General features: G+C 49.1%; 4 protein-coding genes across 4 annotated transcripts; 2 read left to right on the top strand and 2 right to left on the bottom strand.

The window, feature by feature from the left end:
- Positions 1-837: 837 nt before the first annotated feature.
- On the bottom strand, positions 838-1,392 carry TERG_11990 (uncharacterized protein; the record flags this gene model as incomplete). Its single annotated transcript, XM_047751017.1, has 1 exon — positions 838-1,392. One exon carries the CDS (start codon positions 1,390-1,392, stop codon positions 838-840), a length of 555 nt encoding a protein of 184 aa, XP_047605919.1.
- Positions 1,393-1,731: 339 nt separating this feature from the next.
- TERG_03371 (uncharacterized protein) lies at positions 1,732-2,681 on the bottom strand (the record flags this gene model as incomplete). Its single annotated transcript, XM_003236278.1, has 3 exons — positions 1,732-2,385; positions 2,445-2,492; positions 2,556-2,681. 3 exons carry the CDS (start codon positions 2,679-2,681, stop codon positions 1,732-1,734), a joined length of 828 nt encoding a protein of 275 aa, XP_003236326.1.
- Positions 2,682-3,195: 514 nt separating this feature from the next.
- On the top strand, positions 3,196-7,772 carry TERG_03370 (uncharacterized protein; the record flags this gene model as incomplete). The annotated part of the gene is made up of 2 exons (XM_047748075.1): positions 3,196-4,102; positions 4,162-7,772. Exons 1-2 carry the CDS (start codon positions 3,883-3,885, stop codon positions 7,770-7,772), a joined length of 3,831 nt encoding a protein of 1,276 aa, XP_047604049.1. The 5' UTR covers positions 3,196-3,882.
- A 2,464-nt stretch (positions 7,773-10,236) lies between these two features.
- On the top strand, positions 10,237-12,054 carry TERG_03369 (uncharacterized protein; the record flags this gene model as incomplete). Its single annotated transcript, XM_003236276.2, has 2 exons — positions 10,237-11,817; positions 11,884-12,054. 2 exons carry the CDS (start codon positions 10,237-10,239, stop codon positions 12,052-12,054), a joined length of 1,752 nt encoding a protein of 583 aa, XP_003236324.2.
- Between the last annotated feature and the right edge of the window lie 64 nt (positions 12,055-12,118).

The following is a 12,118-nucleotide window of genomic DNA, read 5'->3' as shown; positions in this document are numbered from 1 at the left end:
AGCAATACCTCTCAATGAAATGGAGAATATTATTGTCAAGCTGCCACATCTTAATTGCACTGAGGGCTCTTTTGCACACTCGCACCCGGACCTTCTGGTTTCTGTCTACACGGAACTTTGGACGGGTTTGCGAGAATGCGCTGTGCTAAGGGCCAGTGACCTTGGCCCTTCCAGTCTTAAATTGTGGCTGGACACATTGCTCAATTTACCGCCTGGAGCTAAATCGATTGCTTTATGCAACCATATTCTTCACACCTTGAGAAAGATGGGGCGCTTAGAGCAGAAGGTTATGTCCAAGGTTATGATGCATACCCTTGAATTTTCTACTGGGAAACCGACTATGCCAAGAAAAGATAGTTGGATAGATAGGAAAAGCCTGCAATATCGCCTCCAGGAGATGTCAAATACGTTACGATACTTCCCCAGCACATTCGCCCTTGCCAGCATATTCGGCACTACGGAAGCTTTGTTATGCTCACCGAATTATGATACCAACCGCCCTCAGATGCTGTTAGTTTGGTCATGGATGCTGCAGCGCCTAGTTGGACTTCGTGGCATGCTTTCTTCGGAGATATGGATGGAGTTTCAAGCTTCATGCCCGGATAAAAACCTGCCGGATAAAGCCCTTACTGCCGAAGAAGTTTGTTTTGTGCGGATGTGGTTACTACGTATTATTGGCCGCCGCACAAAGATTTATTTCGATATTGACAGTCGCCGAATGGATCTGTTCGCTAAATATCTCCTCTACTTGAAACAAGCTTCTGGATTACACGAAAGAGGCGGTATGCTAGCTAAAGTCGAGTCTCTTATTTTGCGTTTCGACAAACTAGGTCTCCCTTACACAGACCACGTTCTTGTGACGGCGGTCAGGTCAAAATATATGGAGCGAATGGGGCTTACCGGTCCTTTAACGCAGTCGATGATATCAGCAATAAACAACCTTGACTGCGGTGTTTTGCACAAACCGGAACTTATGTGGATGTACGAGAAAGGAACGTCGCTCAAGAACCTTGGCAATGCGTTATTTGAACAAGCAGCGCTGGAGACAGATATCACTGACCCACACTTTCTCCATCGTTTACTGCTATATACGGAAAACAACGTCATACACTCTCGAGGGGTACTCCTTGGGCTCATTGAGAACCACAAGCCGCTTAGGTACGCCTTGCAAAAGCTACGATGCTCACCATCTGGTAAAGGAGTGGCAGTAAACCCTACCAAGTATTTACCTGAGGGAATACCTATCCTTGACCCACAAGCATGTCTTAACACGATAACTTTCCTTGCGTTGGTTTTTGCTACTGTGCCTGTTTCTGACCGGGTTGCATGGAGGTTAACATATCGGTGCTGTAAGCTTCTTCGAACGCAGAATGCACCGATATTGCCTGCCATGTGCCGGGCATTGTATCATGCTGGCATACAACGATACATTGATTCTGGGAGCAGGGTGCCTCATGAGCGACGCAAATATATAATGGACATATTAAGAGAAGTGGAAGGGCCTCAAGTCGGTGGATTGAAAGCCTATTGAATGGCGGTTTGATATTTTGTACGATCTGATCAGGTGTGTATATATGTGATTATAGCTATAGAATTATATACCCATGACTTGGTTCAATTGGCCTGATTCCCTCATTTCAATACGCAGGCCTATGTTTGATTTACGAGAAGGCAGGTCATGAAATGGGATATCGAATTGGTGAAGTCAAAGGAACAGAAACTCTAGTCTATTTAGACGTCAACATCCATCCGTTCTGCTACAGCTTCCTCTCCACCGAGTTCTTCGACGGTGACATATCGAGCTAGGTCAGCCTTTGTAATGACCTGCTCATCTAACCATGCCGTTGTTCCCCTCTGGAACTTATAGCTTCTCTCCTTCTCTCCTCGCTCATTAGGCGTAAGGTAGTTCCTCATCACTTTGGTTGGCTTGTCTTTCTCCATCACACAGACATCAACGTTGCTTCCGGAACCCAGATCGTTCCAAATACCAGCCTGAATGGCCTCAGATGCAAGTTTGATGGCTTCATCCTTTGTCAACGATGGTTTCCACATCGACTCAAAGACAGACATGGCGGCGAGAGAACCGGAGCCCATGGTCACATATGGGAGCTTATCGGTCGAGCCATGGGCATGTACAGTGAAGAGGTGTGTTCCAGTCGGGTCGACACCGGCTACCACTAGGTAGGCGCCTATGTGGCCTTGGTAGCGGAAAAGATGCTGTTTAAGCATGGTCATGCATGTTGCTACACGGGGAGCTCTGCCGGTTGAAAGAGAATGGAGTTCAATGTTGGAGCTGATCAGGTTGGTGGTGAATTCGGTGTCTGCTGCAGTACCGGCTCCGGCACACCATATCGACGGCGCTATGTAATGGATTTTCTCGCAGTTCTACATGTGCACAAGCGTTAGATAGCACTCAGATGGCGAGATAGGACACTATCAAATACCTTGTCTGCAACAATAGGTCCACTGGTAGCTCTGGTATCAGCAGCAATCTGTGATAAGCATTAATTTATATACCGAGCGAGGAAGCCAGACAATCGCCTTAGATAACGCACCACTACTCCTCCGTCAAATATACATCCCACGATAGTTGTACCAGTGCTCGTCGCCTTGGGTAGTGGTACTCCCTTTGCGTGGAGTGCGCGGTTGCGGTTGTAGTTGGAGAAGTCAAAGCCCGGCATGACTCCAGCGTTCCTCTAGACGTTTGCGAGCGTTTCCGGTAGCAGTTGCGGCGGGGTCTCAACCTGAATCAGCGTCGTCTCCTTTTCGTTTTTGACTTGTTCCTCTCTCTCTCTCTCTTTTTTTTTTTTTTCGTTACGTCGGTTGGATGAAGATGCTTGATGTTCGCTCTTCGTTGTTGTTGTAAGCTCGAAAGCTGCCTAGAAAGCTTCTGACCAATCAGAGCTCACCGCCTCCTCCAGCACCCAAAAGGGAAGTATCAAAAAACAATTTCAGCGTCAACTTCAACTTCATCAACTACAACGGCGTTTGACGCTTTTCTATTGTCCCTTGTTCACGGAAGACAGAGCCAGCTGGAGACGGCTGCTCACCTGTGACGGCTGTGTTCTGCTTCTTATAGGGAGCAACGGTCAAGATTTTCGGGCCTACTCTCAAGCTTTTCAACCGGGGACCTCGTGTCATCCTGCGCCGCTCCTTAGCTGCCTCAAGCCCACCTCCACTAAAGCTCAATGTCCCCAAGTCGCGTCTATCTCTAGGTAGCGGACCGAGGTCTCTTTCGGCAGATTTTGAATCGTCCTTCAGAATGGCCTTTTCGTTTGGTTCAGGCTCGTCCCAAGCTGCTGGTGGAAAAGTGACCACGGGAGCAGAGCTTCAGGAAATCGAAACTCAGGTATGCATACTTATTACATAGCCATAGGTATATGTCAAAGTACATGGCGGCTAACGCGAAGATGTGTGTAGCAAATCGGGTTTCTGTCTATTGGACACAATGCAAAACTTAAACTGCTTCCTACTCCCTGGCCAGAAGACTCATTACCCGCGCCTACCTCTTCGCTATTGAGCGTCACGTCGATAAAAGGGCTGCTTGCGGCTGCGGGTCCGGAAGGAATAGCGATTGCGCGCACTGATTCTGTTAGGAAGGCGTATGCGAGCGAGCCTGTGGATGGTAGTGATGTCAGAACTTTCCAACCAGAGCTTCAAATACCACTTCCTAAGAGGGCGTCTCATCTCGCATTTTCTGCAGATGGTAGCGCCTTGGTGGTGGCAGTTGAGGGCGGCGATGCATTGGCCATATATGATGTCTCGGGACTACTACAGGGGAGGACACAGCCAACAGCTACCCTCAATATAAACGGTGCGACACTGCGAGCTCTGGCCGCCAACCCAAACCCGGATACATCTGAGTTATTTGCGGCTGTTACAATGAACGGCGAACTGTTAATCGCCAATTTGAAAACGAATCAACTCGTTTCAAGCTCGGCAGGACCTGTGTTGAAATCCGGTGTCAGCTCTGTCTGCTGGAGTAATAAAGGCACTCAGCTGGTAGCTGGTTTGGGAGATGGAAATGCATATCAGGTAAAACCAGATGGGGAAAAACAGGCGGATATACCCAGAGCTCCGGAGATTGGGAGTGATCATCATGGTAAGTTGTTGCACTGTAGGACTGATTGGATAGAGAGTTGCAAACTAACCTAGCTTTAGTATCTACTATCTTGTGGCTGGCAAACCACGTATTTTTTGTTGTTTATACTCCAACCAATATGCCTGATGGCCCGCCGTCGGCATCTAATTATTATATAGCCACAAGAAAGCCTCCGGACCAGTATGAGTTCAGAAAGTTACCCGAAGTTAGTCCCCCATTCGGATTGGCAAGGCACCCTGCATACCAGTTCACGGCCCGTATGAGAGATTTTGAGCCACACCTGAAGGAAGCATTGATCATTGCATCTACTGCTTCAACTGATATTGGATTGATCACACAATCCACTGCAGACGGCGTACCGACATTCGCAACTCTTACAATGGCTGATGATTCCCGGAGAGCAGTGCTTCCCATGACGGAAGATATGAACGATACATCCCCCATTGGAATGTGCCTGGACCTTTCGAGCAGAGATAGTGTTATTTCTCCCGTCCCTGGAGATGAGGAAATTAAAGAATCTTCATCCCCGCTTCCTGCACTTTTGGTGCTTACAAATGATGGAATGCTGTCGTCCTGGTGGTTTGTGCATACCGAGTCAATTAAACAGCAAAAACCATACAGCGGCCTAGTCGCAGTGAACTCCAAAGGACAGCAAAGCCGACCCCAGGTTACCTCTGCCCAGCCAGCGGTGACGACGACTACCCCAGCTAAATCTCCATTTGGACAAGCCGGCTTTGGCCAGCCCACGGTCGGTAAGCCAGCCACACCAAGCTTCGGCATGAGCTCAACTTTAGGCATGCAAAGCAAGCCGGCGTTTGGTTCGCCTTCTCCTCTAGGATCATTTTCTCAAACTCCAGGTGGTTCTAGTACCACGCTTGGATTTGGCTCAACTACACCACAAACTAGTGGAGGGATCTCATTTGGTAGCCCAGGCAATCTCGGAAGTAATAGCCCTGCTTTCGGCCAAACAGGGGCATTGGGGGCTGGGAGGTCACTATTTGGACAACCTTCTATAGGAAGTGGCGGATTAACAACTGGATCTGGTTTTGCTAACATTGCTGGGGGAGGATTCGGATCATTTGCCTCTTCTGGTGGTGGCTTTGCCAGTGCCGCCCAAACAGCTGCCCCTGGTGCCAGTCCGTTCGGGAAGCCAACCCTAACAGAGAGTCCTTTTGGAAAACCCTCTTCCAAAGAAAGTCCATTTGGACGGCCGGCCTCTACAGAGAGTCCTTTTGCAAAAGCTTCTTCCAATGACAACCTATTTGCAAAGGCTGGCCAGCCGTTGTTTGGAGAGCCCAGCGCGCCAACTACGACAACTCCTCCTTTCGGACAGCAAGTTAAAAATGAAAAACCACCCACTGGTTTCGGTCTTGGGACTGGTGGTTTCACAGTGGGATCTACAATGAAACCGGATACCTCAGCTGCAATGGATGAGGACAAACCAGAACCATCTAGCGGGTCTTTGTCCATGGGCGCTGCTTTCGGTGATATGCTTGGTGGCATGAAGTCCAACATTCCCAAACTGGCTACTCCAAAGGCAGCGGAGTCTTCTATTAGCTCGACCCCTACAAGCGCGCCACCAGCCTCTATATTCTCGTCCCACAAACAAACCCAATCTCAAGATCAGAAGGCACCATTGTTTTCGAATCTATTCAACGCACCACCACAGCAGGAAAAGCCTCCACCCACCGCCAAAACCACTACTCCTACCGGCTCCTTCAGCATGATCCCTGTGGCGAAAAAAGCACCGTCTACTCCAGGTGAACCCATTCACTCCCCAGCAACTATTAGAGCGGAGACACCGAAGGAGACCCCCAGGGCCACTCCTCCGACGCCGTTAGCAAAAGCAGTTGAAGCACCTCTCCCACCAGAATCCACAAGCAAGCTTAGCTATGCCCCTGGGGACACATCTGCATCTTCATCCGGAGTTTCGCGTACATCAATTGAAGATGCCCCCCTTCCCCCTGACTTTGTAAAGCCCAAAAAAGAAGAGGCCCCCAAAGAAGCTACGGACGTATCACTTCCCGCAGAATCTGAGGAAGGTGATGCCGATTTCGAAGATAGCGGGGAGGATGTCGGACACGATCTAAGCCCTACGGATGAGGCGGCAGATCGCCGCGTACAAAGTCTAAAGACTTCACCTGAGAGCTCATTTGGTGGAGCTCCCGACAAGAGCCCTATGAGTGACTTGTTTACCAAGGGTAGCACTTCAGAATTGAAGACTGGAGGAGGAAAACCGTTATTCGGGGAGATATCAAAACCCATATTCCCACCCCCTACCTTCCCAGAGCCCCGACACCGCCTGAGCCCACGGTCACCAAGTCCCGTTCGTAGTAGATCCGGACATATGCTAGCCAGGGCAGACGGCTTCAGATCAACCAGCGCCCCTAGCGCCCCTGATCGAGCGATCACTCGGCGAAAAGCTACACTTGAAGGGTCCATGCTGGCGAGGCAAGTGTCGCCATCCAGAGACCTAGGCGAGGATCAAGCTAAGGCTAAACGTGAAGCCGAAAAGTTAGCTGCTGAAACACAACCGCTGTGTGAAGATGATGAAGACGAGCAGCTGCGCGCTGACCTGGCTCGACCTATTTCTCCATCACCTTCTCTAGATCCCTTCTTGCCCCATCAGGGTTATACCGGTGAGAGCATGAAACCAGGGATACCGGGGCAAATAGAGCTGCTATTCCGGGACATTAATACAATGATAGATACCTTGGGAATCAACTCCAGGTCTCTATCTTCATTCCTGCTTTACGAAGAGTCTGCCAAAGAAAATGACTACAAGAGATGGCTCAGAACCCTACGGAGTGATAAATGCTCTGATTTACTCAACGAAAGACAGCTGTTGTCAGAAGTGGATAAGCTGCGCGTCGGTGTTGATGCCCTTGACGAAGCACTCCAGAAAGGGAGGATTGAAGGAGTGCAGGAAATGTTTGATCAATGCCAGCAACTAATCAGCAAGGATCTAGTGACACTGCGTGGCCAGTTTGCCAATATTCAAAGGACCCTTGATGCCCATACTGATTCGATTGCCATTGCCTCTGCGCCACTAACTCCGGAGCAAGCTGCACTTCAACAGGATCTTCGAAAAGCGGCAACAGACACACGGTCCAAGGTTGCTGACTTGGAGCGAGACATTACGATATTCCGAGCCAAAATTGCCGATGCGTCCAGGTTAGCTGGTGTGGATGGAGACCGAAAAATGGCGCGGCCGACCGTTGATGCGGTGACATCCACGATATCCACGATGACGAACATGGCGGAACGAAAGAGTGGTGACGTTGATGTCCTAGAAGCTCAGCTTCGACGAATGGGGATTGACGTCTCCGCCTCTCCAGCGCCTGGGAGAAGCAGGGAAGCTTCTCCTTTCCTCACGCCTGCAAAGAAAGCTGCAGCTGGCCGATTCCCTATTACCCCTGGTTCTCAGAGTTCTCAGGATGGCTATAGCCGCAGTGTGTATCAGACCCCAGAATCTGCTGCAGCACAGCGCTTCCGCTCAAGCTTGTTGGGTCGTAGTAGCAGTGTCCAAGGCACTAATACCCCAGACGTGGTCGTTTCTGAAGACTTAGAAAGCTGGCGGACTAAGACGGCTAGGCGGAAGGAAGTTGTTGGACACTTGCGATCTTCGTTAAGTAAGCGCAAGGTGAAGATACGCACTCTTGATAGCTGATGCGTCCGGACAGTGATTGGGAAAAATTTCTTGGTTGATACCCGCCCAAGTGTACGGAGTATATTCATTTAAACCACACATTGTACGAAACTAGGTCATATTGATGATTGATTGATTGTATTTTGGTCTCTTTCCTATTTACCTTTGACGTAAAATGACTCACGGAGCTCTCCTTGGTCACAGTGGCCATACAATGGTCTACCAACCAGTATATTATTCTGGGACGTGTTTCAGCCCATGGCTCTCTTTCCGAAGCGCCCATCCACACACAACCTGTACCCCCTTGGCAATGCATGCACCACAAGTTCATCCACGGCCTAGCGATATAATTAACGCTTACAGATCGAATCGCAACAAAAGGATAAACAAAGAAAGCCAATTGGCAACCTCAATCTGGAACGATGCACAACCGGCGTATCCCTAAGATGGAGGGGAGCGGGATTGGGGCGTTAAAATTGAAGTACCCCTGCCTAGTGGCTTGGAGCTCCCCCGTATTACTTGACCAGTCGCTCCGTCAGATTGAGTTGCCCAGATGTTGAATGCTGATAAAGAACAGACGGGCGCCTAAGGAAGATTTCTCCCAGATTTCTTCGCCCCTTTCCCACTCTTCGGAGACTGAGAAACCAAAGCTAGAAATATTAGTACCTAGCCCTCCTGGAGCACTTGGGCCTGAGTTGGGAAGGAAAATCACAAAAGAATAAGGACAGGATATCGACAACTGTTGAAGAAGATCGTTAACATCTGCCTGGCTGGACTTCTTCATGCACGCTATACGAATATAGCAACATCCCCATCACTAACGGGCGTAACAGACCCAAGAGAGACGGACTTATCAAGCCTCGCGGAGTATCAGCCCACCAACGTTCGCCAGAAGCAGTATCAAACCCTTTTAGACCCCAAAAGCAAGGCGCCTATCGGGTGTTTTTGCATGGCCAGATTGATACGCTTTCGATGGATCCACTAGGGTACAGTTCAAGTCATCTTCATCCGAATTCTTCATCTGCTCCGGCAGCCTCTCACTCCCCATCTCCCACACCTTCGATACACCTCTCTCCAGCCGGATTGCATCGGGTTCCCACTATTGGTGGTAGTTCTAATATCACCGAAGATGCCAGTAATGGCTCTCAGCAGTATCAGCAGTATTTAAGCGGTGCCTCGACTTGGGGAGGGCAGGATGTTGGAAAGACAGGCGGCGATGATGGCAGCTACCAAGGGAGCGCGACGACTACAGTACCAAAGAAACAGCCTCAGCAACAGACTGCGACGACGAAAATCCGTCGCCGGAATCGAATGATAACATCCTGTCTGGAATGCCGAAGACGAAAGCTCAAATGCGATAGACTTCACCCATGCACCAACTGCTCAAAGTTCAAGCGTCACTGTCTCTTCCTATCCCCTACTACCGATGCTCTATCACGCATGAAGCTGATGGAGTTAAAGGAAAAGATGGGATCTCTAGAACTTGTCCTTGAGCAAGATGTTGCTGCTAGACAAACAGGCCAGGCAGGCCATGATGATTCGTCTAGTAGAATCAATGTTGCTAACACTTCGGCCCCTGTATCTGGCTTTGTGCCTGGAGTGATAGAACATACCAGGAATGATCGAAAGCCTGAAGGGTCATTCGACTTGGACACCTTGGAGATCCTTGACAACTTAGAGCACGATAAGGGAGATCCTGTCCCAGATGATGAAAAGTATCTACGACCTACACCTTTAGCCGTTATGGATGCAGCATATGATGATGATGCCGATGATGATACATTTGACATAGGCTTTAAACTAGGAAAAATGAGAATGACAGATCGACTAGGGGGTTTCTTTAGGCCCAGGATTGCTGATGAAATCTCCGTTGTACTCAAGGAACCAAAAGTTAGCAACAGGGTCACAGATACGTCCTTAAATACCCCAGTTAGAGTCCCAGAAATGAAACCACCACGGCTCAGAGATCTAATGCCAGAAGGCCAGGAATCTTGTTTCCACCCTGGACCTACATATATAGCCCCTCACTCCGACTTCTTTTTCGGTGGTGGCCGAAGGACGTCGCTTGCAGATTTCTTACCAACCAGAAACGCATCGGATAGGCTGTTAGAGCAGTATTGGGTGTCTGTCGATCCAGTCGCTAAAATACTTCACCGGCCAACTTTTGAGAGGCAATATTGGGAGTTCTGGTCTGATGTTTCCAAAAGTCTGGAGCCTCCCTATTCCCTACAAGCCGTGGTATTTGCAGTGCTCTTTACTGCTGTTGCTAGCATGCAAGAACACCTAGTACTAAGTACATTCGGAGTGGCCCAAAAGAAGCTCATCGAAAATTTCCAGCTAGGAACAGAGATGGCTCTCGGAAAGGCTCATTTTCTCAAGACCACCAAAACACAGACTCTTCAAGCTCTTGTCATGTACATGGTATGTTAATTACTCATCTGGCTCCTGATATAAGATACGCATTTAACCATCGAGCTAGATTCCAATGTGCAGGAATGAAGTATCGCGAACTCATTCTGCTCTTGTTGGAACTGCCATTCGGCTGGCTGAATGTATGGGTATCCACCGTGATCCCGAAGAATATGGCCATGGCCCAGTTGAAACTCATATACGGCGAATGATTTGGTATCAACTATGCTTCCTAGACCTTCGGACAAGCGAGTCACAAGGGCCCCGTCAAACAATAAGACGAGAAGATTACTCTACTAAATTCCCACTGAATGTGGATGATGCGGATTTTTTGCAGCACCGTGGTAGTCGCCTAACGGATATGCCCAAATTTACAGATATGACTTTCACTCGCATTCGCATTGAATGCCACGAATTACATCGACTAGTATATGTTGATAGAATGAAACTGGAGACCAACAGCATCTCGCTAACAAGGGTCTTGGGGAAGATTGAAGCATTCAGACGGGCTACATATGCCAAATATGGACCGTTGATTTATGTTTCGAATCCCAAGCCTATTCAGCGAGCAGCACAGTTGGTGTTGTCTATACTCATCTGTCGCAGTTACACAGCTGTTCTACACCGGTACCATAACAGTGTTTCGGTGAGAATTCCAGACCGGTTGCGACAGATAATTATCACGGCTTGTACACAAATTCTCGAAGATGCCATCGAACTCGAAACCGCTCCGGATTTACAGCCTTGGGCCTGGTACAGCGGTGCTTTCAATCAATACCACGTTGCTTTTCTGATCCTGATGGAAGTATGGGCGTATCCCATGCGAAAAGAAGCGGATCGGATTTGGAGGTGTTTGGATTATGTGTTTGAAACCCCCTCAACTCCTGCTATCCCAGACACTGCAGGCAAAAACGCCCGTCATCAGCTCATAATGCAGCGTGATAGAAAGGCTCGATTGATTTTAGAACAGCTCAGAGACAGGATGGAAGCATATCGCGAGATGAGAAAGCTGAGAGTGCCCATAAGCATGGCTGACACTAAGGTCCTACGAATGACGCCGGAAGTGGGAACATCTCGGGAACCAAGCCCGCCACAGACAACAGACCAAACCTCTGCCAGTAGTTCCTTGCAATGGGGGCCTCAGTATACGTCCCAACCTCCTGAAAGCCAAACAGCACCTGCACCTTCTAGTCAACCTGTAAACCCCTCTCGGGTATCACCCCCTCGAATGTTTAGCCATGAGCAGTATCAACTTCAATCGCAGCAAGGCCGCCGGTTGTCACCAGCCTCTCTGATGCAACAATATCAACATGGCCAACCAAGCTATCAAAGGTTACAGCCACAGCCGCAGCACTCTTCGGTCCTTTCCCCTACCTCATCCTCATACTCGCCTAGCCCGAGCTATAATCCAACCTTCCAGCATCAAGGCTACACACCGGATTACTCAACCCGCATGCCCGGTAGGGATAGTCTGGACTCAGGTACTGGATCTGAGGACTCTGGGATGGGACGCCTATGGTTTGCCTCTGGGGTCGACAATACCAACACCGGCGCTGGTCTTGCGCCGCCGTTAAACTCTGTACCACAGCGACCCTCAGCCATAACGGCTAAACTGAACAATACAGAAGAGGATCTCCCTATGCTTGATATCGACTGGGTAAGGCAATCACTCCATCAAGTACCAGTTTAATACTCGACCTGCTAATATGTAATTCTTTCCCAGAACGAATGGGATAAATTATTCCCGCCAGATATCAATAATGGAGAGCTGAATCTACCACCCTTATCGCCGATGGTTGGTCCCACAGACACCACAGCTTCGCTAGACAATCTATCGTCGCTTGCTGAGACGACAAACTCAAACTATTCCACATACCCTTACTCGAACTCTTGACAAAAGCATTTTAACTTATTGGATTTGAATTACGCCGGGTCGGGCCACATATCCTTTTAACCAT

This window comes from Trichophyton rubrum, assembly GCF_000151425.1.
Source record: "Trichophyton rubrum CBS 118892 genomic scaffold supercont2.3, whole genome shotgun sequence".
Taxonomy (NCBI): Eukaryota; Fungi; Ascomycota; class Eurotiomycetes; order Onygenales; family Arthrodermataceae; genus Trichophyton; species Trichophyton rubrum.
The sequence above is the reverse complement of the archived record's forward strand: the minus strand, read 5'-3'. Positions and strand labels throughout refer to the sequence as shown.